The 25,559-nt window shown below is 43.8% G+C and overlaps 2 protein-coding genes across 2 annotated transcripts in view; both read left to right on the top strand.

Annotated features, from left to right (window-relative positions):
- LOC144683536 (peptidase inhibitor 16-like) overlaps nt 1–25,559 on the top strand; it is a 697,419-nt gene that overhangs the window by 77,302 nt on the left and 594,558 nt on the right. The gene's annotated exons all lie outside the window — the stretch shown is intronic.
- Nucleotides 20,335–25,559, top strand: part of LOC144683533 (leiomodin-1-like) — a 50,171-nt gene continuing 44,946 nt past the window's right edge. Inside the window, exon 1 of the mRNA XM_078546620.1 lies at nt 20,335–20,818. Within this exon, the coding sequence (XP_078402746.1) occupies nt 20,552–20,818 (267 nt within the window). The 5' untranslated portion in view covers nt 20,335–20,551. The remainder of the gene's footprint in view (nt 20,819–25,559) is intronic.

The following is a 25,559-nucleotide window of genomic DNA, read 5'->3' as shown; positions in this document are numbered from 1 at the left end:
CCATTTCCAGCACTGCACCTAGGTGCAGCTCCTCCAGGTTGCCCCCAAAACAGTCATGTGGGTGTCATTGTATCACATGCTGCGGTTGCAGAACCCATCTCATCACCACCCTCTCAGGGTGATCTCGGCATGGCCAATATCTGCTGGCCCACCCAGCGATGGACACATGCCGTCAATGATTCAAGGCAGTAACTGCACTCAGAGTTGGGGGTTGTCAGAGTTGGGGGTTGTGGTGGGGAGGGGGGGGGGGGGGGCGCCCAGGGGGGAAAGCCCACCTGCTGGGTTCACTGACAAATGGCAACATGGTAACATAGTACTCACCCTTCCAGGGCACAAAAGGTCATTAAGGCACTTGCGGCACTGGATCCAGGTGCGCTGCACCACATCGCAGGAGCTCACTACCTCCGCCACCTCCTCCCAGGCACGTTTGGTCATGCGGGGGGGGGGCCTCCTCCTCCCCTCCCTCAGAACGAGGACCTCCCGCCTTGCTGCCACCTCCTCGAGGAGGGCAGTAAGGCAATCGTCTGAGAAACGAGGGGCACAGTGGCCCCCTGCCGTACCCTCCTGCCTGGCCTGCTCACCAGCAGTGCTCTGGGGAGCCCTTCGGCTGGCCATGTTTGACAGCCTTTGCAAGGCTGCAGGAGCCTTTTTAAACAGGCTGCCGGGTTGCCATTGGACCCGGCGGTCATAGCAGTCCCGCTATCCTCGGGAGCTGTGTTTCACGCTGGGCGGGCCTTAATTGGCCTGCCTGCGTAAAATGGCAATGCAGACCTGCATGGCCCACCCAACAGGCAGAAAATTCTGCCCTTTATTAACAATGCAACATGTTGTGTAAACACATCGAAACAGAAGGTGTTGCCAATGGAAGAGTATCTTCCCTGACAGCGCACACAGTCTGATTTGAGCCAAATATGTAAACTCATCCCTAGCCTGCTAATGGTTAATCATTCTTACTGTATAAAAGAAACAGATGCATGTCTTCTTAGGAAATTAGTTATCTCACAATTGCACTTTATTTTATTTCTAAATTTAAATCAAACCACGAGCTTATTCATGGTTGAACACCTGTTTATTATATATAGATTACAGTTTACATATCTTTCAAGAGTGCTGTTTTGCCAAGCATGCTTTTTATGCAATGAAGACTAAAGCAGTTATAAATATAGATTTACCAACCATTGGGAATAAATGTACTAGATACTATAGTTCTATTAGTGCCAAAAAATTAAATCAGTTCCATTAATGTTTTACTTGAGGGCACATATTAATGAAAGTATTTGCAGAGTCAGAATGCAATAGCAACTGTTAGGTTACATAAAGATCCTTGAAGATTCAATGCAGAAAGAAAATGTAGGATACTGCACCACTCTCATAACCTGGAGCCTTGCCATATTCCATTCTATTCCATCTTTCCTGCTGGCTTCATATCCACAGGTTGTTTTTGACTGGACAGCCCAAAGATTGAACAGCAGAAATAGGTAAGAACCCAGCTATGGGATTCCTTGTTGTCTCTGGATTGAGTACCAGTTTTGCTGAATGCTTATCCCTGGTGAACAGAGATCACCCCGGAGTAATAATATTAAGGGTTTTCTGTTATAATATGCCTTTCAGGAGTAGAAGCATGCCATCGCTTTAAGGCAATACTTTGGAGCTTCTGGGGAAATAAAATAAGTAGAACTTCTCTGGGAATACTTTGGAGCTTTTGGGGAAGTGGACTTATTCCCATGGATAACACAACAAATAAGAGGCATGGATTCTATTTCATAACATTCAAGGAAGAGGAACAAGTTAAAAAGAAAGGGGGATGTTGTAATATGTCTTAAAGTGATGGCATGCTTCTGCTATCCCTTAATAGTACAACATTTTCAGGAGTTTCTAGCTTCTAAAACAGTGGTCTCAGCACGTTGATTTGTTTGAATGTTTTACAACATTATTTAGCCATTCCACAAGTATGGACACAGCAATTTAATATATAATACAGGATAAACACAACCTAAAGATAATACAGTGTTTCATGTTTGACAGATTCATTTACCCTGTCATTTGAGGGTATGATTCAACAGCAGCTTGGAATTATGTAGCACTTTTAGCATAGTAAACTATTCCTTTAGCATAGTAAAAAGGCAGTTCACAAGAACGTTATCAGACAAAGCTTGATACCTAGCCCCATAAGGAGATATTGGGACAGGCGATCAAAAGCTTAGTCATAGGGGTAGAATTTGAGGACTGTCTGCAAAGAAGAGATGCAGTGTGGTTTAGGGAGGAAATTCAGAGCTTACGGCCTAGATAACTGACGGCATGGCTGCCAATGGTGGAGAAATTAAAATCGAGGATGTGCAAGAGGCCAGAATTGGAGGAACCCAGAGATTTTGGAGGGTTATATGGCTGGAGGAGGTTACAGAGATAGGAAGGAGTGAAACAGTGGAGGGATTTGAAAACAAGAATGAGAATTTTATAATTGCTGTATTGTTGGATTGGGATGTATGCCAAGAAACAGCAACAGGCCATTCTTCATTGAAACAATACTGCTTGCTCAGCATCCAATATTGGAGCAGACATTTCCTCAACTCAATATTGGGAAGTTCAAAGCCACTGTCTTTAGTCCCCAGCACAAACACTGTTCAGTAGGCACTGAATGCACTCTGTCCCTGACAACTGCCTAAAGCTGAACCAGATCAATTGCAACCTTGGTGCCACCTCACTCTGAGGTGAGCTTCCAATAATCTATTGTGCTATCAAGACTGTCTACTTCTACCTCCATATTATCACCCAACTCCAGCTTATCTTCTCCTGAAACCCTCATTCATTCATGTCTTTGTTACTACAAGACTTGACTATTCCAACACTCATCTTGCCAGCTTCTGACCTTCCATCCTAAGCTCCGGAACTTCCTCCTTAATCTTCTTACACTTCCCTAGCCATTCTGCCTCCTTTAAGACACTGCTTAAAACCAACTTGTTTGACTTAACTTTTGATCATCCGTACTAATATCTCCTTCTGTGTTTTAATGCCAAATTTCGTTTGATAATGCTCCTGTGAAACATCTTGGCATTAAAGGTGTGAAATACATGCAAGTTGTTGAACACCCTTCTTTGTACTCTTCCCTAGGCACAGAAAAGGGCCCTCCTCTGGGTCAAGTGGAAATTCCTCTTTGCAATGACCAAGGAAATGGTTTTTAGTGACACATTCCAGAAATGGATTAAAATCCTGTACTCATGACTATAATTCAGATTGTGCACCAATGGCAATCCACTTCACCGAGGGGCCAGACAGGATGCCTCTTTCTCTCCTCCTTCACTATGACCTCGCCATGGAACTTCCAGCAATTTGCATCACAGTGAACTCAGGTATCCACAGGTTACATGCAGGAGTACTAAATGCAAAACATTCTTGTTTTCAATTGACATACTACTATTCCTCTATTCCCCAATAGTCTGTCATGGATGCACCTCCACACAGTGCCCCATGCTCACTACAAGGAACATAGGCATAGGGCAGAAAGCCTGGGAACAATGTTCAAATTAAGTTAATTAAGAGTGGAGGAATGTTGAGAATTATGGGTCCAAATCTTCCAATCAGCGTTGGAACTTCTGCATCCAACGCTGATCAGACAGAAAACTACACACTTACCTGGATATGTTCAAAAAGGCCGGACTTCTGATCCATGATGCAGAAGAACTCCCTCAGTGAAGGAATCCATACAGAGGGCAGCAAAGAAAATCAATGCAGAAGACACGCCCCCTTTTTATGGCACTAGCTGCCGTAAGGTAAGTTTAAATGTCCAATGTGAATTTTAGTGATTGGGTGATGAATGAACGTTTGTGAATGAGTAGGAGGACAAGGTGGGAGGATAATTGAGGTAAGTGGGCAGGGTGAGTGAGTTAAGTGGTTAAGTGGGTATGGTGGCAGGTGGGTGAGTTGGTAGGTGGATAGGGTGGTAGGTGGGTGAGGTGGTAGGGTGGCAGGTGGGTGAGGTGGTAGGTGGGTAGGGTGGCAGGTGGGTGAGGTGTTGGGTGGCAGGAGGGTGAGGTGGTAGGGTGGCAGGTGGGTAGGGTGGAAGGTGGGTGAAGTGGTAGGGTGGCAAGCTGGTAGGTGGCAGGTGGATGAGGTGGTAGAGTGGCAAGAGAGTAGGGTCGAGGGTGGGTAAGGTGGTAGGTTGGCAGGTGTGTAGTGTGGCAGGTGGTTGAAGTGATAGGGTGGCAGGGTGGGTGAGTGAGTAGGTGGATCAGGGGGTAGTCAGGTTGGGTCAAGACAAGTTGTCAGGTTGGGGGCTAGTTAGGTCAGGTTGGGGATGGTAGCCAGGTCGGACTGGGGGGGTACTCAGGCCAGGTGGGTTGGGAGGCGTTGTTAGGTCAGGGAGGAGTTGGGGGGGTGTCAAAGCGGGTAGAGGGGCTATGAGTGGGGAGTCAGGGGGGTCAAGGGGGGTAGTCAGGCATTGAGGGAGGAGCTTGGGGGGGGGGTTGGCATGGGTGATTAGGTGATCAGTTGTTTAGCTATCCAGGAATTAGACTAGGATTTTTCTGTCTAACATTTCCTGGGTAGCTATTCAGGTAAGTATCGCAGAACTGACTGACTCTAACTCAGCATTGGAGAATTTTTGGAGGGCCCATCGGAAGTTCAAACTTCCCAGGCAATTCACATGGAGTCAGTATGCCAGAACATCTGTGGGGTCGCAACGCACACCTTGGACCAGACGTCCAGTCTCCAAAGATCCAGAGACTGGAAGATCTGGGCCCTGGAGATAAATCTTCAACATTATCATCTGTGTGAAGGTCAACTTGGGATCATGTATTATGTGCACTGCACTCCACACAGGCTCCACAAATTTCACCGCATTCCATACCGAATAACTGGTGGAAGGCTTGAGGTCAAAAATATTGTGGCCATGTTTCAGCCTCCAAATAGTGTACTCAGGATAGTAGTCTGGGAAATAACCAATCCTGTAATCCCAGAGAACACTGTTCAGATCTTCCTAGGCCTACCAAGTGGAGAGCAAGGGTTCCCTGTAAAGTGCAGGTAAAAAAATTCTTAAGGTTGCAAAAAGGTTCATCTCCCCACTTTGCAAGGTGCAGTCCTCATGATGTAGAATAAAGGATTAACTCTAACACTATTACAATGATAGCTACTGAGCCCATGCGTAAGGAGCTATGTAATGATGATGTCACACAGGAGAGAATGAAGAGAATCTGAGAGGAGAGCATTGCCTCCATCCTAGTGCTTTGTAATCCTGTACATAGCTGAGTATGTAAATAAAGGTTACTTTGAAAACAGATCTTTGCCTCCAGGCAAATCTCTTGCTAAGAGTAAAACACCCAACATCTTCCTAGACAACTGAGCAACAACACATGGTGGAAGCGGTGACCAGATCCATAGAAAAGTAGTGCAAAATCATGTGAAGTAGTCTAAGGAGACAGGCCAGGGCACAACAGTCCATATGGTGGCCTGGTATCTCACGCTGTCTCAAAGGCATGGGCAGGAATTTTCCAACCCCTCCTGCTGCCAGGATCTTCTGGTCCCACCAAAGTTAATGGACTTTTGAATGGCTCACCACATCCCACTGGGCAGGTCCCACCATGCCAGGGCCAGGAAATCTTGGCCATTGTCTCCAACTGTGTCACCTGTGTCATTCAAAGACAGGATCTTTTCCATCCACTCTATGTCTTGGTATGGATCTATTCAAATTCAAAAGGAAAGTACTTCTCATCATTGTGGATTATTATTTCCACTGGATGGAGGTGCAAAAGCAACATAGGCTCACCTCTGAAGCCATTATAACCTATCTGAAGAGGATATTTTCCACACTTTTGAACTTCCGATGGGCCCTCCAAAACGTCTCCAATGCTGAGTTAGAGTCAGTCAGTTCTGCGGTACTTACCTGAATAGCTACCCAGGAAATGTTAGACAGAAGAATCCTGGTCTAATTCCTGGATAGCTAAACAACTGATCCCCTAATCACCCATGCCAACACCCCCCAAGCTCCTCCCTCGATGCCTGACTACAGCATTCCAGACATTGTTGTTCCTGACAATGGGCCACAATGCTCCAATCAGTGTTTCCAATCCTTTGCAGCATGATATAGATTTATCCACGTCACAAGTTCATCAAGGTAGCCTCAGGCCAACAGGGAGGATGAGAGAGGGGTATGTACCATTAAAGGCCTCCTCAGAAAAAACAAAGGTTTTGAGTTAGCCCTGCTCAGCTACTGGTCTACACCGTTGCAGAATGGCTTCGCCCCAAGCGAGCTTTTGATTGACCACAAGATAAGAACCCAGCTTCCTCCCCTTCCTCCTACATTAACACCAAGCGTCACTGTAGAGAACCAGGACTGTGCCCGACATGGTGGAAGAAGGTTATAGAACAGGCTAAGATACACTTTCAACCAATGACACAGTTGCTCAGGACCTGCCCAGTCGAAAGGGGAGAGAGGGTGTGGATTAGGGACCAGTAGCGAGAAGATATCCTAAAGGAGAGGTTGCAACAACCAAGATCATCTCTTGCCCAGACAGAAACTGGTATCATTCTTAGAAATAGGAGTGCTTTCATTTCGATGAACAAGAAGCTATTAGCCGTATGGGCTGCATACCCTGATCCTAAGGGAAAAAGGACGACAGAACCAATAACATGGAAACAAGAAATTAAGACCCTTGGAGAATGAGTTTGGAGTGAACAGATCCTCAACAACCTCAAAAAGAACTTAACATGCTCGAGGAGATTGGCAAAGCCACCACAAGGATTATCTCTGTAAAAACAGAAGCTTTGGGGGAGGTGTATCAGAGGATGTGTACATAGCATGTAGAACTAAAGACTTGAGGCAGGGGGGAGTTGAGCAAAGAGTTAACTCTAACACTAGTCTAACAATAGCTACTGAGCATGTGCATAAGGAGCTATGTAATAATGATGTCACACACAGAGAAGAGAATGAGGAGAACCTGAGAGATGAGCAGTGGCTCTGTCCTCGCGCTTTCTAATCCTGTACATAGTTATGTAAACAAAGTTTACTTTGAAAAAGGATCTTTGCCACCAGCCAAACTTTTTGCTAAGAGTAAGACACCCAACATCTTCCAAGACGACCCAACAATAACAGACATGACAAATATGACTAAAGCATATGTAGGACAAGTAGCAATTAAAATACTTCTGGCTTCAGCTGGAAATGGCAAAATACCAAAATATCTAGGGTCTTGAGGCACCCCACACATTAACAATGAAGGCCCTCAACCAACTTGACTCCCCTCACCACCTTTCCAAGCCTAATTAGTCCCCAGGACCTAAGCCCAAACACACTGCTTCAACCCTTGGACCTGCTCAGACATGCCATGAAACCTCCATGTATCAATGCCGTCCTCCAGCAAAAACAGTGCAATCAAAATGTACAGTAGCTTCATCAAATATAAAGCCTGTACCTATCTCCTCTTTATGAGCCTCAGATCTGTTACCTACAGCTCCTCTCCATCACTGTATATGTATCAGGCTTGAACAGACCTAACGTACATTATGAGATGTCACAGATATGTTTTATTTACTTGTGAAATATTTTGTGAGTTTTTATTTCACTTTAGGGTTGCACTTTGATTTTTCAACCCTATCTAAGGAATTATGTTCCATTCTGCATGCCACATATTTTCCCTATCGTGCAGTAACTTTGTAATAATGGTTTGTGTGTGGGATTTTTCTTTTTGTTGTTTTGATTGGCAAAACATTTGTATAAACTCCGAGAGCTGTTCTGGGTAACTGAATCATATAAAGGGAGATTCATCACCAGGGACTCTTTACAAACCATTTACAAAGAATGATGATTAACCAAAATGTCTTCTTGTTTGTTTTCTTAATTGTCGCTTTTTCTAAAAAAAATTGTTTGAACAGTAAGTAATGATGATATCATTTGGGGAACTGGCTGAGATTGATTGCATCGTTGCTGCTGTTAATCCATCTCCTTTATGTTGCTGGGCTCAGGAATTCTTACAGTAACAGTCCCAACAGTTACGTTGTTCAGCAAAAATATTTTCAAAACCTGACATTGATAAGTAAAATGTGAAAGGAATGATAATTGCATATTTAGACACATTCTTTAAATAGTCTTAACCATGATGCTATAATATGTGCAGATATAAATTCCACGTTCAATGAATATGAGATAAGAACATTTCTTCAAATGATTTATTTGCCACATATGGCATATGAATTATTATTTCTTACAAATTACATACATATTTAATATGTGTTTACTTCCTATTTCTCCTCTATGTACTGGTCCTTGGCGACATCATCCAAAAACACAGCATTGGTTTTTACATGTAAGCCTTTGATATCGAGTTGTACTGCACCACCACCCTTCTCGACTTCTCCACTGTTGCAAAATTACCAGGCTGCTTTTTCAACATTCAGTACTAGATGAGCAGCTATTTGCTCCAACTAAACATTGGGAAGACTGAGGCCATTGTCTTTGGACAAACTCCATCCCTCTCCCTGGCAACTGTTTGAGGCTGAAACAGACTTTTTGTAAACTTGGTGTCATATTTGACCCTGAGATGAGCTGCTGACCACATATCCTCACCATCACTAGGGACACCCATTTCCAGCCTCACAATATTGCCTAACTCCACCCCTGTCTCAACTCATCTTCAAGTGAAACTTATATATACATGTCTTTGGAACCTCTAGACTTGCCTATTCCAATGCCCTCCTGGTCAGCCTCCCACATTCTATGCTCAGTAAACTTGAGATCATCTAAATCTGTGCTGCCTGTGTCCTTACTCACACAAAGTCCTATGCACCCATCTCCCCTGTGCTCACTGATCTACATTTTAAAATCAAGCAACAGCTTGATTTCCAAATTCTTAGCCTTTTTTCAAATCTCTCTTTGGCCTTGCCCCTCCATATCCTTATAATCTCCTTTGCCCCCACATCCACCCCTCCCCCCCACCCCAAGATATTTGCACATCCAATTCTGGCTTCTTGAGCATCCCTGATTTTAATCGCTCCATCATTGGTGGCTGTGCCCTCAGTTGCCTATAAGGCCCTAAGCACTAGTTCTGGGCTGGCATGGACAAGATGGGCCAAATGGCCTCCTTCTGTGCTGTAGCTTTTCTATGGTTCTATGGAATTCCCTCCAAAAATGTATCTGGCTCTCAACACCTCTTTTCTCCTTTAAGATGCTCCTTAACACCTCTCTTTGACCAAGCTTTGGGCCATTTGGCTTAATATCACCTTAAGTGTCTCGTTACTTCATAACACTCCTGTGAAGGGCATCGGGATGTTTTATTATGTAAAAGGCACTGTATAAATACAAGTGGTCGAGAATGGCATATTTTGCAAAGATTTCCACGTAAGCGGCAAGCTGTCACATGCACAGTACTTTCAAATAGCAGCAAAAGCTGATAATCGAAACGGCTACTAGTTTGCAATGATAGTCTGATTTTCATTCCTGTTGTTCAAAAATAATTAGAAGAGAAACGAGGAGGTAGAATTTGAGGCCTCCTCCCTGCAGGCAGAAACAGGTGGTAGTGCTGTTTACCGACCTGTTCTTGCTTACCGCTCAGTCGTTCAGTTGTGCCCCTGAGTCAGGCAGTAGGCCAATATAAAATACAAATCATGACCCCATGAAGTACAAAGGACCCAGATTTCCAATTTTAGAAGACTAATGGGTGCAGATCATGCTCCATTCAGTATCAGCTGGTGTGCAGCCAAATAGGACCCCACAAGCAAGTCTTTAGGGACAAGTGGGGTCTAAAGGGGTGGAAGTTCTTCTCCAGTCTCCAGAAAACCAGCTGGAGCTGCCACCACTCCAGATTGCCTCACACCCCCAAGTTAGAAACCACCCCCTCAGTCCCCCAACTAACCTCTTCAGGCCCCAATATTAGTCACTGGGCTGTCCCAGGGTACTTGATTTCCATCTGCAGCCCACTGGTCGGATGCTAAAGTGGGCTGATTATCAAATTGGACTAGGCCTGCATTTGACATTATCAGCCAGCCAGTGGACACCACTCCTTGGCCGTTCTACAGTTAAAACCTTCCCAAGGATGGTTTGCAGAATTTAAATATCACGAATTTATAATCACACGTCACTGTTTACTGTTGTTGCTTTATAGGAAAGACATAGCGTGATAGAATTGTAACCTACATTTTTTTCCCCCAGGATTCTCAGAGAATGAGAGCAATATGAAGTCCATTTATGTTTACATTTTCCATATATGGTACAGTTAAGCAGTGGAACAGACATCTTTGCCAGCCTTTTCCTGGAAAACAATGTTAAACAGTGCAAGTTGGTTCTATAACTTTTCAGAATTTGCATTACATATTTTTTCCACAGCCTTTATAAATTCATCAAGTTTCAATCTTCATAAAATTATAACTTGTAAAAAATAGAACACAAGCATATCAAACTTTAACTCCTTTACTGAAACTTTCCTTGTTCAGGCAAAAAGTAATATAACTAACATGTCCAAGGCAACGTCATAACTCTGGCATTTGTTATATAAACAGGCACATTAACCTTTTGAGAATATTATCTTTCTTTTGTTTTAAATGTCACTTAGTAACACTTGTTTCTAAGCTAACACTCGTAAGCAACTCAGCTGTTTATTTTCTCTTTTAATAACTGCCAGGACTATGGCTTTACAGAATTCTCAGCATTGCGAATTGGGTGCAATATGCGGCTACACTTTAACATCACAAACCCCATTTTGAACTTAGCCCAGGGGGAGGAGATGATCTGATCTACTTATTAACAGGTGCTAAGAGACTTTACTCAGCCAGACTCAATTATAGCAGGCACTGTAGTGTAAAACCTGATCTTGAGACTAAATGTTTCACACCACGCTAACTTCTGCAGTCAGGACGGCAACCTAGCCTATTTCTGAGGCAGGAATTTTAACTTTTTTCTTGAATCAACAGTGCCATTTAACTTTCAATTGTACTTAATTGGTCACTGATCAAAAACTTACCTTTTAATTGTAATTTGAAATCAGAATTGTGTTACTTTGAGATTTAACTGGGCAGGGGGGGATAATAGATAGATGGGTCGGGTCTTCTCTGGTTTATACTTATACTCAAATTACAATCTCTGCTGAGATGGCAGATCTCAGCTGTAGGAACAATTGGAGGGTTACAGTTTCCCATATCTCTCCTGGACTAGAAAGACTTGGCTGCAATGTTCTCCACTGCCAATATTCATTCACAGAATCACACAGTGCAGAAGAGGCCCTTCGGCTCATTGAGTCTGCACTGACACGTGAGAAACACCTGACCTACCTACCTAACCCCATTTACCAGCACTTGGCCCATAGCCTTGAATGTTATGACCTGCCAAGTGCTCATCCAGGTACTTTTTAAAGGATGTGAGGCAAACCGCCTCCACCACCCTCCCAGGCAGCGCATGCCAGAACGTCACCACCCTCTGGGTAAAAAAGTTTTTCCTCACACCCCCCCCTAAACCTCCTGCCCTCACCTTGAACTTGTGTCCCCTTGTGACTGACCTTTCAACTAAGGGGAACAGCTGCTCCCTATCCACCCTGTCCATGCCCCTCATAATACTGTATATCTCGATCAGGTCGCCCCTCAGTCTTCTCTGCTCCAACAAAAACAACCCAAGTCTATCCAACCTCTCTTCATAATTTAAATGTTTCAACCCAGGCAACATCCTGGTGAATCTCCTCTGCAACCCCTCCGGTGCAATCACATCCTTCCTATAATGCGGCGACCAGAACTGCACACAGTACTCCAGCTGTGGCCTCACCAAGGTTCTATACAACTCCAACATGACCTCCCTACTTTTGTAATATGCCTCGATTAATAAAGACGTGTCCCATATGCCTTTTTCACCACCCCTCTAACATGCCCCTCTGGCTTCAGAGATCTATGGACACATATGTCAAGGTCTCATTGTTCCTCAGAACCTCCTAGTGTCATGCCATTGAATACTTCCTTGTCAAATTACTCCTTCCGAAGTGTATCACCTCACACTTTTTAGGGTTAAATTCCATCTGCCACTTATCTGCCCATTTGACCATCCCGTCTATATCTTCCTGTAGCCCAAGACACTCATCCTCACTGTTAACCATCCAGCCAATCTTTGTGTCATCCGCAAACTTTCTAATCCTACCCCTCACATAGTCATCTATGTCGTTTATATAAATGACGAATAATAGGGGACCCAGCAAAGATCCCTGTGGTACGCCACTGGACACTGGCTTCTAGTCACTAAAGCAGCCTTCTGTCATCACCCTCTGTCTCCTACAACTAAGCCAATTTTGAATCCACCTTATCAAATTACCCTGTATCCCACATGCATTTGTCTTCTTTATAAGTCTCCCATGTGGGACCTTGTCAAAGGCTTTGCTGAAATCCATATAAATGACATCAACTGCACTACCCTCAACTACATACCTGGTCACTTCCTCAAAAAATTAATCAAATTTGTTAGGCATGACCTCCCTCTGACGAAGCCATGCTGGCTATCCCTGATCAAACCTTGCCTCTCCAAGTGGAGATAGATTCTCTCCTTGTTTTATTTCACTAAAGAAAAATATAACTAAGCTATTGAATGGCTGTCAACCACTGTTTGACATTTATGGTACTAGGAGGGGATGCAAATTTAATGCTTTGGGCAAGAAATGCAGCAGGGATGTGAAGAAGAACTATTTTACTTAGTGAGCGACAATGACCTGGAACTCACAATGAGGGTAGTAGAAGCAGAAACCATGGGCAGAATTTAATGAACCTGACATGGGTCCAGCCCACTGGTGGGAAACCCAAGTCACTTCTGTCGGGGAGGCCCAACTGAATTAAGTGCCCGTCAGGCACTTAAATGGTCAGCAACGGGCCTTCTCTGGGATGTAGGACCCCGCAGGCAGAAATCACATCCACTGAAAGTTATCAGCCAGTCAGAGGCTAGCAGCTCTCCATTGCCAGAAGCACCAACGGGAGCAGTGGCTGATGCTGGTGGTGCTCCAGGGCCTTCACCAGAGGTCATCATGGGATCCCTGGACCCAGGTGATTGATGGCGGAAGGGGGTTGCGGTTCGGGGAATTAGAGGAGTGGGGGGCAATGGGGTCTTAGGCAAGGGCAGGGGAATGGCTTTCAATGGCCACTCCCCTTCTCGATGCTGGGTCCCTTGATTGGGAACAGGGTGGCTTTGAAAGATGGTTCCCAAACCTGTGCTAATTTAAGGGTCACTCCACAACTGGCAGCTGAGGTGTTTCTCAGTAGGTTTTGCTTACACAAAGTTGCTGGAAGCACTGTGCTGGGTTCTTTGGCATGTTCTTTGTCAGTTGCAGAATGTATAACCAATGAGGACACAAGTATGGGGACAGGGTTTGCCTGGGAGCCTTCGGGAGGCATGGGAAAGCTGTGCACTCACCATTTGCTGGGAGTGCAGATTGGAAATCATTGTATAAATGATTTGGTTTCAGGAATTGGAAGTATAATTTCAAAATTTGTAGCTGACACCAAATTGAGGGTTGTAGTTGATACTGAAGGAGATTGTGACGAAATCGAAGAAGGTATTAATAAACTTGCAAAATGGGTGTGTGATTTGGAACTGCATAGGAGGTGTTTATTTTGGTAGGAGGAATAAGAAGGCAGCGTACTATTTGAATAATAAGTGTCTAAGTGGGATAGAGGAGCAAAGGGAACAGATATGCAAATCATTAAAAGTAGCGACATAGGTTAATAAGGTCATTTTATAAAGCAAGTAAAGCCCTGGGGTACATTATGAGAGGAATAGAATGGAAAACCAGAGAAATTATGTTAAATTTGTATCCAATTTGATTAGGCCACATATAGAACTGCTCACAGTTCTGGCCTTCGTATTATAAAAAGGATACAGAGGCAGTGGAGATTAAGGTGCAAAAAAGATTCACAAGCATGATAACAGAACTGGGAGGGTATACTTATCAGATAAAGCTGTACAAGATGAGGCTTATATCCTAGAAAATAGAAGACAGGGAAGTAATCTACTAGAATTCTTAATAATGATGAAGAGGTTTGATAGGGTAAATGTAAAGAAATATTTTCCACTCGTCTGGGAGACCAAAACTCTGGGTCATAAATATAAAATAGTTACCAATAAATTCTATTGGGCATTCAGGAGAAACATCATTATCGAAGGATAATTATAAAATAAAGGGAGAAACTCTAAAGGAGGTGCAGGAACAGAGTGACCTCAGTGTATATGTACATAAACCATTGAAGATGGCAGGGCACTTTGAGAGAGCAGTTAATATAGCATTTAGTATCTTAGGCTTTATTAATAGGGGCATTGAGTACAAGAGTAAGGAGGTCATGTTGAACTTGTATAAGACACGAGTTAAGCCTCATTTGGAGTACTGCGTCCAGTTCTGGGTACCGTTCTTGAGGAAGGATGTGAAGGCATTGGAGAGAGTACAGAGGAGATTCACAAGAATGATTCCAGGTATGAAGAACTGTAGCTACGAGGATAGATTGGAGAGGTTGGGACTGTTTTCCATGGAGAAAAGAAGGCTGAGAGGAAGCTTGATAAAGGTATTCAAGACCCTGAGAGGTATGGACAGGGTAATTAATGAGAAACTGTTCCCAGCCATCAGGAACACAGATTCAAAATAATTGGCAAAAGGAGTAAAATGATGTAAAGAAAAAAAATTTCACCCAGGGGGTCTGGAACGAACTTCCTGAGATGGAAGAGGCAGGTTTGTTCAAGGTATTCAAAAGGGAATTGGATGGATATCTGAAAAGAAAGAATGTGTAAGGTTATGGGGATAAGGCAGGGGAGTGGGACTAGGTAGAATGCTCCTTTAGAGAGCCAATACAGACTCAATGGGCCCAATTGTCTCCTTATGCACTCTAAAGATTCTGGGCAGGATTTTCCCCCCATTGCAGGGGCGGGGGGAGTTGATGGGCAGGCATGTGCGGGCACGCTTCCGACTGGCGCCCCCAATCAGAGGCGCGGCGCCATTTTACGTGGGCGGGCCAATTAAGGTCCACCCAGTGTGGCGTCCGCAGAGAGGCGCTGTGTGCAAGGAGTTTAGGTGGATAGCTTGCATTCATTTGTGGGGTAGCTAGCTAAATACATGAGGAAGAAAGGAATAGAAAGTTATGCTGATGGGGTTAAATGAAGAGGGGTGGGAGGAGGCTCATGTGTTCATAAATACTAGCATAGATCAGTTGGGCTGAATGGCTTGATTCTGTAGGTTCTATGTAATTCTATGTGCAGAGGACATGGAGATTTTAGGTACCAATGGATAGATCGTGTGCGACGCATGCTCCATCTATTTATATTTGATGTTGAGTGTCCTAACCAGCTCTCCTTAAAGTTACCTTTACAGGCAGGTCAAAAGATATTGGGCGGAATTTTCCGCTCCTACCAGTGGCAAAAATCGTGATGGGTGGGGGCACAAAATTTGGCGTGATGGAAAAAATCAGTCTCCCACCAATGGGAAATTAGTTAGGAATTTTGTTCTCCTGACTTTGATGGTGGGTTGAAGGTGGGTCGAATTTCCACTCATCTGTGTTGGGAACCACACTTGCATTTATTTGTATCTCGTGAATGCTCATTAAAAGGCCAACTTGCCAGAATTACGTGCCCCCTACAAAGTAAGTGCCCCGTCAGCAGTTATTAGAATGGTCTGGTTCCCGACTTTATATGAGTGGCGTGGACCTAGTGGGCTTCAGTTCATCTTGAGTTATGTAGACGCTGTTTTTACATGAGGAAGAAAGGAACAGGAATGCTGATGGGGCTCAATTAAGAGGGATGGGAGGAAGCTCATGTGTTAAGATCAGTGCTGCGAGATTTCGGGTCCTTGTATCACAAGCTGCGCCATGGAGGACAGGAGAGGCAGGTTTAGGGGCGAAGGGGGGAGGAGAGTATCCGGGGAAAGGGGTGGGTGTCTGGGAAGGGGGAGGGGTTGTGTCCAGGCAGGGATGGGGTGTCTTAGACGGTGGGGTCTGTGGTGTTGATGATGGGGACCTGAAGAACTCAGGGTACTGATGGAAGGAGGCAACAGTCACAGTTAGAGGGGAAATTGCGATGCAGAAGGGTGGCAGGTCCAGGGTGAGAGTCTGGTAGGTGAATGTCTCATTGAATGAATCACAGAGGGGCACAAGACAGGTGGCTCAGATAACAGGAGGGGGCAAGGTCAGGGTGGGCATGGGATGGTAACGGGTGTCAGCTGAGAGGAGGAAAGACATGTGAAGGTGGATCATGATAGGGCCCAGGGTAACGGGGAAGGTTCAAGGGTGACAGAAGAGAGAGGAATGGTGATACCGGGTGGGTCTATGGTAGTGGGTGGAAGTTAGTGGGTGACAGGGAGAGAGTAGAAGGTAATGGAGCATGTCTGAAAACTTACACACACCATTTTCTCAAGGCTGTTTTTGACAACACAGTTGTTCTGGACTTGTGAATCCTCGAAGTGGGAGGTGGGTCTTTCTGGGTGGATGGAATTCAAGGTCAGCACAAGTGGCCAGCTTAAGGGACACCCTAATAATTATGAAGCAACTGGATGTTACAAATGCTCAATTGTGTTCTCCTCTCTATGGTGAAGCTACATTGCAGCAGGTTTGTTCCTGACTCATGGGTTTCATAACATTGAGATCCCAGCATGGTCTGGGGCTGCCATTCATTTTGTGCCATTTGCCATTGGCTGTAGTCAGAGGCAGGGATGAAGGGAGGTGGACGCCTCCAAGGGGCGCGGTTTGTGCAGGGCAGGCAACTCATGACTCCAAGCCTCCATTCACCTGGGTGAATGGTCAGACAAGGGATCAAGCAGTTAGCCTTCTGTGCTGCCAAGGTCTCGCTATAGAGTCTCAAGGGTAGTGAAGACAAGCGGAAAAGTGTCCGCATGAGGCTTCTTGAACATGGCTCTCAACACCCTGGTCAAAGACCAATGTCTCCATAAGCATTCATGTATAAACAGGAGGAATACCAATCTCTGGTCCTCCAGGATGTCCTCTACCAAGAAGGAGTGGGGATGCCATGTCTAGACGGAGGCCAGATGATGGGCTTAGTACTATCCTGCTGGTTTTGAGTTGGACGGAAACATGTAAAGCACATGCTCACTTAATGTATCACTTCAATTCGTTCACACATCCATCAAGGCATGGATGATGCAGGCGGCAGGCAACTCTGCCTTGGTAATGGCTCTCATCCAGATGAGAGGATGGAGGGTCCATTGCAGGTGGCACAGGGCCAGGAGGAGCAAGGGCCTGAGCAGCATGAGACAGCGGGGCCCCTATAAGATCAAGATGCTGGCGAACATGGACCATTGCAATGGCGAGCATTGGCCTGACCATGGGTATATACCACAGGCGGTGCTCTTATCTAGAGATGAACAAAAGGCAATGCCAGAGGTGCCCTTCTATGGCCTGAGATACGGTTGCCTCAATCTGTGAGTTTCTCCAGGATGAGCTGCAGCCACAAGAACTCTGGAGGACTATTGCGGAGTTGCTGGCCTGCAACGAGTGAATGTCTGTCTGGGTGCCATTTAAATATGGTACCAAGGCTTTCAAACCCATGAGATAATGGCAGGGCAGGCAACGTCCTGCCCGCCCCACCACAAAATTTGCTACCCTCCTCACGGATGAAAAGTGGAAGATCGCGCATGTTCACATGCCCCACCACCCAGCGGGAATCACAGCGACTTTCCCACCCGCCACCGCACTTAGGCTGGAATTTTCCAGGCCTGTTGGCGACTGGCATCATGCTGGGCGTGGGGAACAATATGGTGAGAAAGCCAAAAATCAGTTTTACGCCTTCGTGAAACCAGTTTGTGATTGTCCGCTCCAACTGCCAATGACAGGTTGCGTTTCCCACCACTGCATGTCGGGAAACCTAATTTCAATATTTTAACATCTCATTATAAGCTCCGCTTGCCAGAATCATCCTACCCCGCCCCCCCCCCCCACCCCATGCTCAATTATCGGGCACGTCGGCGTGGTTACATGCCAAGCTTCCTTTAGGCAGCACTCATGGTCATCAGCACCAGCCTTCGCAGGCAGCACCACATCACTTGTAGTGGGGAGGGGACTCATGGGCAGGTCTCTACCTACCAGACCAGCTGTAAGGCAGGGGTGGCTTTTCAACAGCTGCAGGGCTAGGGCATGCTTGGGGAAGGGGGAGAAATGGCCTCAGGCAAAGTAATAGGCTGCAGAGCTAGGGCATTACTGGGGAATGAGGGTATCCCAGGGTGTGTGTGGGGGCACATGTTAATCTGTGCAAGAGGCCTCAAGATGGTGAGGGTTGAGGAGGCGATTTCCAGAGGAGATGAGGCCAGATGGAGATGTGAGGGTGTGTGTGAGAATAGGTGGTGATGCCCCTTGAGCTGGCAGCGAGTGAGATGCCAGTGAATGTGTGATAGGTTTGTGAGTGTGTGAGTTTAGAGTGATGAGATGATTGCCTTACCCTGGCGGCATGGATGAGATCATTCATCCTCTTTCAGCATTGGATGGCGTGGAAAAAGACGTTTTAATCTCCAGCCGCAATGGCGGTTTTCGTATCGTCCCCTTCCTGCCTTATTAATTATGCATCCACAAGAAACACGCTGTCTCACTGGTGGGCAGTCTCTGAATCGATCGCCACGCCATTACCTCACCGTTTCCTCACTCCAGGTGCCATATCTAAATTACTAAATCTAAATCTAAATCACTGGAATGATTTTTGGAGGCCCCCCCAGGATGTCCTCCAGTCCCGTTCTTCCGTGGAGTGTTGGCACTGACCACCACTGCCACTGCCTCCCAAGTCAGAGTGGTGAGATTGCTGGACCTCCTTTGGCAAGAGCAGGGGGTGGAGGACACCCGGGGTTGGGGGGGGGCCTCCAAAAGTCATTCCAGTGATGGGTCTCTGAATCTTCTTGGCTTTCAGGGCCACATCTTCACTGGAGCAGTCCTGGGCTGCAAGCATTGAGAACTGTGCGCATGGCTGCAGTTTAGATATGGCACCTGGAGTGAGGAAACAGTGAGTTAATGGCGTGGCGATCGATTCAGAGGCTGCGCACCAGCGAGACAGCGTGTTTCTTGTGGCTGCATAATTAATGAGGCAGGAAGGGGACAATACGGTGCGAAAACCACTATTGCGGCTGGAGACTAAAACATCGTTTCTCACGCCTGCTACCACGCTTAGGGCAAATCTGGGACGATTCCGCCCTTCATCTTCAGAATTGAAAATTCTGCCCATTAAGTGAAAGCGGTGAGCGTGGAAATGTGTGTGCAGGTCCCAGGCATTCCTCCAGTACTGACAGCTCACTGCCTCTGGCAAAATTACTTGTCATACCACCCTCTGACTCACCATAAGCAATGCCACAAGTGATTTATATATGAAACAATACATTATAGCCTAAATATTTCCATCAGTTTTATTTTAGCACCATCTTTGACCTATTTAGAGTCAGATTCTAGGCTTCGATCACATGGTATAACATTTAAGTTGTAATGAAGGCAAAAGGCAAGGTAATGTTCCACTGGTTTAAATGTCGGGAACCAGTAACTTCTGCTCCTGACCTGACTGGAATATCTGGAATGGAGGGAGGAAGAAGTTATTATACATCAGAGGTAGGCAGCCACGCCATTATGGGTGCAAGCTAGGCCTCTGGCAGAAGTGAGTGATGAAGATGAGAAGTGATGCTGGTCAGTCATTCTTTTGCCTCTTAATTATTAGGGGTCCACATAAGGACCAATTACATGAGATTTATTAGTCAATAGATGTTGAAATGCAATAACAAATATTTTTTTCCGCTTGTCGAGCCTTTTCTTGATCTAATTATAGCTTGGCTCCTGCTCTTTATAGTAAACAATGTTCCAAAGTATCTCTAATAAAATTACCACCTATTCATTAAAATACTTGTCACATACATTCCATTGACAGCAGCTCATATGACAATCTAACTGAGATTCCTGAATGTCAATACCCGCTTGTTATATTTGTTCTTTATATTTGTTACTCTTTTTAACCAAAATTAAAACAAGTTTTGGTTAAACATCTAAGAGCTAGGCTGAATTTGAGTGCAGTGACCAAATTTAGTATTTTTGATCGCACAATGATTTTTCCTCCTTGTTCTTCTGCCTTTAAAAGTTTTTACAGTATTAATTAAACATTTAGTGCTGCCAACTTCTACATTTTTTGTGCGTCTCAGTTTTGCTGTACTTCTTCCTATTTCCTTTCAAGGCTAAATCTGCTGCACTAAATTTGGTAATGCAACTGCTTAGGATTCTGTGGAATGTCCTCACCATGCAGCCTAAATTGTTAGGCTATGTGAGTTCCCCCTCTCACTGCTGACTGGCTGTTCATATAATTAGTATTCCCAAAGCAGTTTCTGAGTGGTGCAATCTCACATCAATTATTCTCCTCATTTCATGTTTGGTTGCTAAATCATATAAGGATTCACTACATTCTGGCTTGGCACTTCATCACCTGCTGTTAGAGATAGTATAAAGACGTTAGCTAAGCTATCAGAAGTTGCCAAATTGATCTTTTTTGGATATATCTGTATTTTATTGTAACTCAAAGTGCTGTTTCAGGAATAGATTTTAAACCGGTGTATACAAGCTCACAGTTTTATTTATTTTATTTGGATAACAAGATACAAAAATGTCACGATTTAGAAAACAAGAATACAAAAGGCAGGTGAGCGAGGATCCAGATATTGATAATTTGTTGGCAAATCTCTCTCCGGAGGAAATGCAAGAACTGCAAATTGAGTTGGATGTCATGGACCCAAATTCCAGTGTTGCTGTCGGATTGAGACAGAGAAATCAGACAGAGAAGCAACCCACAGGAACATACGATCGAGAGGCAATGCTCACTTACTGTGAGCAAACAACTAGGAAGCTGATAGAGAGAGAGCTGTCAATTGACGTGAGTTCATATGTGTACATTTACTACCCAGAATTTGTTAAAAGTTTGAGCACTACAATTGTAACTTTCCACATTTTTATTCAGCTGTGCAAGATCATAACTGTTTTCAGTTTGTTCAACAAATATTATTTTGAAGGAGCCATCCTTTATGCTCTTCATTTCCTTTTCATTATGACATTCAGATCTGAAAATGACACGTGAACATCTTGCTCCTGACTGTGTGTGTGTGTGTGTCTGTGTGTGTGTGTGTGTGTGTGTAAAAGGCCTTTAATTCATAATGAGAATAGATCTAAAATATTGCATTCATGAATTGCATGTGTCGGTAATATTTCCACTTTCTCCCCAGTATTTGGCATCTGTATCTTGATTTTCATTCCAATTCTTTTCATGAGATTCCTGTAATAAAAACAAAGTAATCCCACTTGTGAAAATTTTAAGCATAGCATCAGAAAATGAACAAAATTAAACAAAAAACATTATGTCATTGCACATATTATGCCACAACTAAATGCTATTTAATTTAGGAAGAGGAAATAATCACATATCACACCCTGTGTCCACCATGCTCATTGGAACACTCTCCACTCTGAATCAGAAGGTTGTGGGTTAAAGTGCCATTCCAGAGACTTGATCAAGGCTGATACTTCAGTGCAGTACTGATGGGGTGTTGCACTGTCAGCAGTGCTATCTTTCACATGAGACTTTAAACCTAGGCCCCATCGGCCCTACCAAGTGGACATATAGGATTCCATGGGACTGTTTTGAAAAAGAGCAGGGGAGTTGCCACGAGCAACATCATTAACACAGGTTATTGAGGTAGCGTTTGTGGGATCTTGCTGTGATCAAACTGGCATTATACTTCCTACATTACAACAGTGCCTATGCTTTTAAAAAAATACATAATTGAATGTAATGTCCTTGGAAACATCCTGAGGTCATGAAAGGTGTTATATGAATGCAGAGTCTTTCTTTCTTATTTTAACACCTCACAGGTGAAGAGTGATAAGAACGTTTAGGGCAGGCCATAAGGTGAAAAGATGTTATTGTTGACTTTAAGATTTCTGACAACAGCATCAGTTGAAACTGAACTATGGAATTAACTCATAGTGATTCCCTGCTGCAGCTGAACTTTGATACATAAGCAGAATCAATAGAAAACCATATTATTGACTAATAATTCATTAAAGTAGACTTTCCAAGCTCTCACTGGTGGTGAGTTACCTTGCAGGCTTGTGGTACACTTACGTGTTCAGCACCCAGTCATATTGCTTTGGCACGAGATTAATTTTTCTGAAATACATCTGTAAATACTAAGAGCTTGAATACAGAGCTTTCTCGGTTGTGGCAGGAAAATAGGGCAGTGCTTTAACAGATGTGCAAAGCCTGCAACTCATGAGCAGGCGTGAACAATCACTATGACAAATAGTACAAATGAAAGAACACTAGAGCTTACCCATCGCTGAAATTCAGGCTTCACCTTTACATCTCTGTTGCTCTAAAACTAGAGGAATTTATCACCTGTACAAGCTATGAAACAGATTCCAACTATCAAAAATAATACTGGCGATGCTACACCTGATCCATAGGACTACATAGGATGTACGTCACAGAAACAGGCCTTGCGGTCCAACCAGTCCATGCTGTCGTTTATGCTCCACTCAAACCTAGTCCACTCAGGACTATCTGAGCCTGGTAATAAAACTGGAAAAGTGTTCTACTTCCCATCATTGACATCTGTACATGCAATATTCACAAGAAAAATAAAATAAGCCTTTCATTATATTTCTAATTTAAATGATACACAAAGTAATCCTTCAATAGTTCTAACATTAAAACTTAATTTGTCAAAATATAATTGCAACATCACTTAATGAGGAAAAGAACAAAAATAAGATCACAAATGAACAAGTTCAAGCAGTGGCTGATATCTTCATATGGAAATAAATATCTCACAGTTATACATATTTTTGCCTTTCCAATCCCATGCTGTGCAATCATACCGATAGGATACTGGAAAATCATTGTGACAAAGACTGATGAAGTTGCTAGTGAGTTACACAGGTTTTTGCCGAGTGGAATATGAAAAGTGTAATTTAGTTCAAAGTTAATACAAAATTACATGGAAGATGATCTTTCTTGTTATACAATGCAGAGACTGTGTAGTACTGTCAGTGGAGATTAGTGATTGAGCATTGTATATGTTGGTTATTAGGTGAGAGATTTGTTTAGATTGAGTTTCTTTCAGTAGTGATTGTGGAATCTTATGGGGTGTAGAAAATGTTTATGCAAATCAGCTATTAGGAATTATTTTTATTAAAATATTTTGGTTCCTTAGAATGCTTAGAAGCAGTCAGAATTTCTGATGGTGAAATTGAGAATCCAGTTTACATTTTTTTTAAATGGTGACGCAGGATAGTGCTGTGCGAAGGTTACTCTTTACCATGTGATTCAGGTGAAGTTGAAAATGACCCCCTTTAAAAGTTACCTCACTTGGATTGTTATTTTAGAATTAAAGGACGTGAGTGAAAAGATCAGCATTATGCAGACAAGATATGAGATTGTAATAAATGCACTGCAACACGGAGCAATAGACAGGTGGAATTGTTACTGGTATCTCAACTCAGGAGAGTCTAAAGCCTCATTGAAGCCCACCATCTACAAAATCAGAAATCTCTGCTGTTGTTAGCCCTCTGAAAGAGCCTGACTGGAGCAGTGCAAAGTTTTCTATCCTTTAATCTACACTTCTACCACTGACGTCAAGAATTCAAAAATTGTGTCCGTGTTTGTTCTTAATTCGAAGCGTGCACCAGGATATCATCACTAAAAACTCAAACCCCACTTCTGCCTATTGAACTTTCTCCCAGTCACCTGAAACTCTTGTCTCACCTGTACACAATTTGAATGCCATCACTCATTGAAGCATGCATTAAGCTATGGGAAATCAATTATTAGGGCCAATTTTCTGGCCCCTTTCTTCTATGCCAGGGCACTTGTCTGGCTGATTCCACCTGAAATGCTTTTCACCAAGTCTGCCTTGAACTTGCCTGTGTTTGGGGTAATTACCTTAAATCCAGGCATGGCCAGCCCTCCAGCTGGATCTTATAGTTATAAAGCATTCAGAATTGCAGCTGCTGCTTTTGCCCTGAGAGCCCTGGGACCGTGGTAATGGCTGGTAGTTTTAGGGTCCACAGAAGTTTTCTAATACTGATCACATTCTCACTGTCCTTGAAAGGAAAAGAGCATTGGTCTATCTGGCTCCCTGTGAGTGCAGCAATAGATGGGACATGCATCTTACTATTGAACTGTGACTCAAATGATGCCCAGAGACTGAATTTTCTGGTGGTGAATATGTGAGGTGTTGGATTTGGATAGATGTAGGCAATACATCATTTGGAGCCATTAAGATTGATAGGCTGGATGAAGAGGAGCAATATATGAGCATGCGAGGTGTTTTGAGCTGCACTGCTTAAATACTTAAGGGAATTCTGTATCTGTAATACAAAAGCCAGCTTGTAAACCTGCAAGGGTCAGAATTCCCTAAAAAGGATAGCCACAATAATGTGGAATCCTGGTCCTGTAACTGAAAATTGGAAACATAACTTTAATCTACTTTGTGCACTGACATGGGGTAGCTGTTTAGGGAATTCCACCCACTCGCACTTCAAAAGCCAGGAGGGCCCATTAGGCCCAATGAGTCGATGTGGTCGTGGAAATGACCAGCATGGTAGCAGGTAGGCCCAGAATTAGGTTGGTAAGAATGGAAAGGAGAACATGTAGGGACCATTCGCTCTGTTAAGAGTCAGAGTGAGATGGCAATTGTTGACAACGTTGGGGGCTTGCCAGTTGCCGTGGATGGGCCAGTGAGCTGATGAAGGAAAGTTTGGGCTGAGATGATATGTCTTAGGACACAAAAGGAGCTCAGCAGGATGCAACAGTTGATAGCTGGCAGGGGAAACAGGAGGGTACTAGATATCTAGGCTGGTGAACCAAGTGTGCACTGGAGAAGGGTTGACTATTAAACATGGGCTTAGATAGTGACAGCAGGCGTTCGAAAACAATTTTATTTTTAAAACAAAAAATAAAAATTCAACAATAAATATTGAACTTGAAATCAAACTTACCTTCACATCAAATGAAAACCAATATGGATTCAGAGACTACCCCTGGTGCTAACAAGTTGCAAAACTGTAGAAACATGTTGTGATAAGTTTTATGAAAGTTTATGTCTTTCAATAGGGTTTTCCCATTATATGTGTTTGTATCGGATTTTGAATGTTAAGTGTTGACTCAAAATTGCGACCACAGCAGACAAGGCTTGTCAGAGCTCAAGTACAGATCAGGAGAGCACACAGCTGAACCTGGGACTAAATGATTTTCCATACCCCATCCCAAACATTATAAACTAAGGTTCTGTCATTTCGATGATTATATTCTAGAAGAGCACAAGGTATAGAGATGTGTAACAGAAAAAAATAAGTTTGGCCCAATTTATCAGCCATATCAATTAGAGGAAATCAAGAAATTGTATTTGGATATGAAAGCAGTAAGGCAAGAGATGTCTTTCTGTTCTTGATTTTAAGTCCTGGTTTCTGTGTGTGTGGAATTTTCCAAGAGCAAATATACTATACATTTTCATCTTAAAGAAACCAAGTGGATGTGCTGAAAAAAGAAACATGTGTAAGCTTTTCATCTTGCATTCATCAGGACACTTGCAAGAATATCAACATAAGGGGAAGACAAC

Source organism: Cetorhinus maximus, chromosome 8 (assembly GCF_964194155.1).
Source record: "Cetorhinus maximus chromosome 8, sCetMax3.hap1.1, whole genome shotgun sequence".
In the NCBI taxonomy this organism is placed as follows: domain Eukaryota; kingdom Metazoa; phylum Chordata; class Chondrichthyes; order Lamniformes; family Cetorhinidae; genus Cetorhinus; species Cetorhinus maximus.
This window is presented reverse-complemented; position numbering and strand designations above follow the sequence as displayed.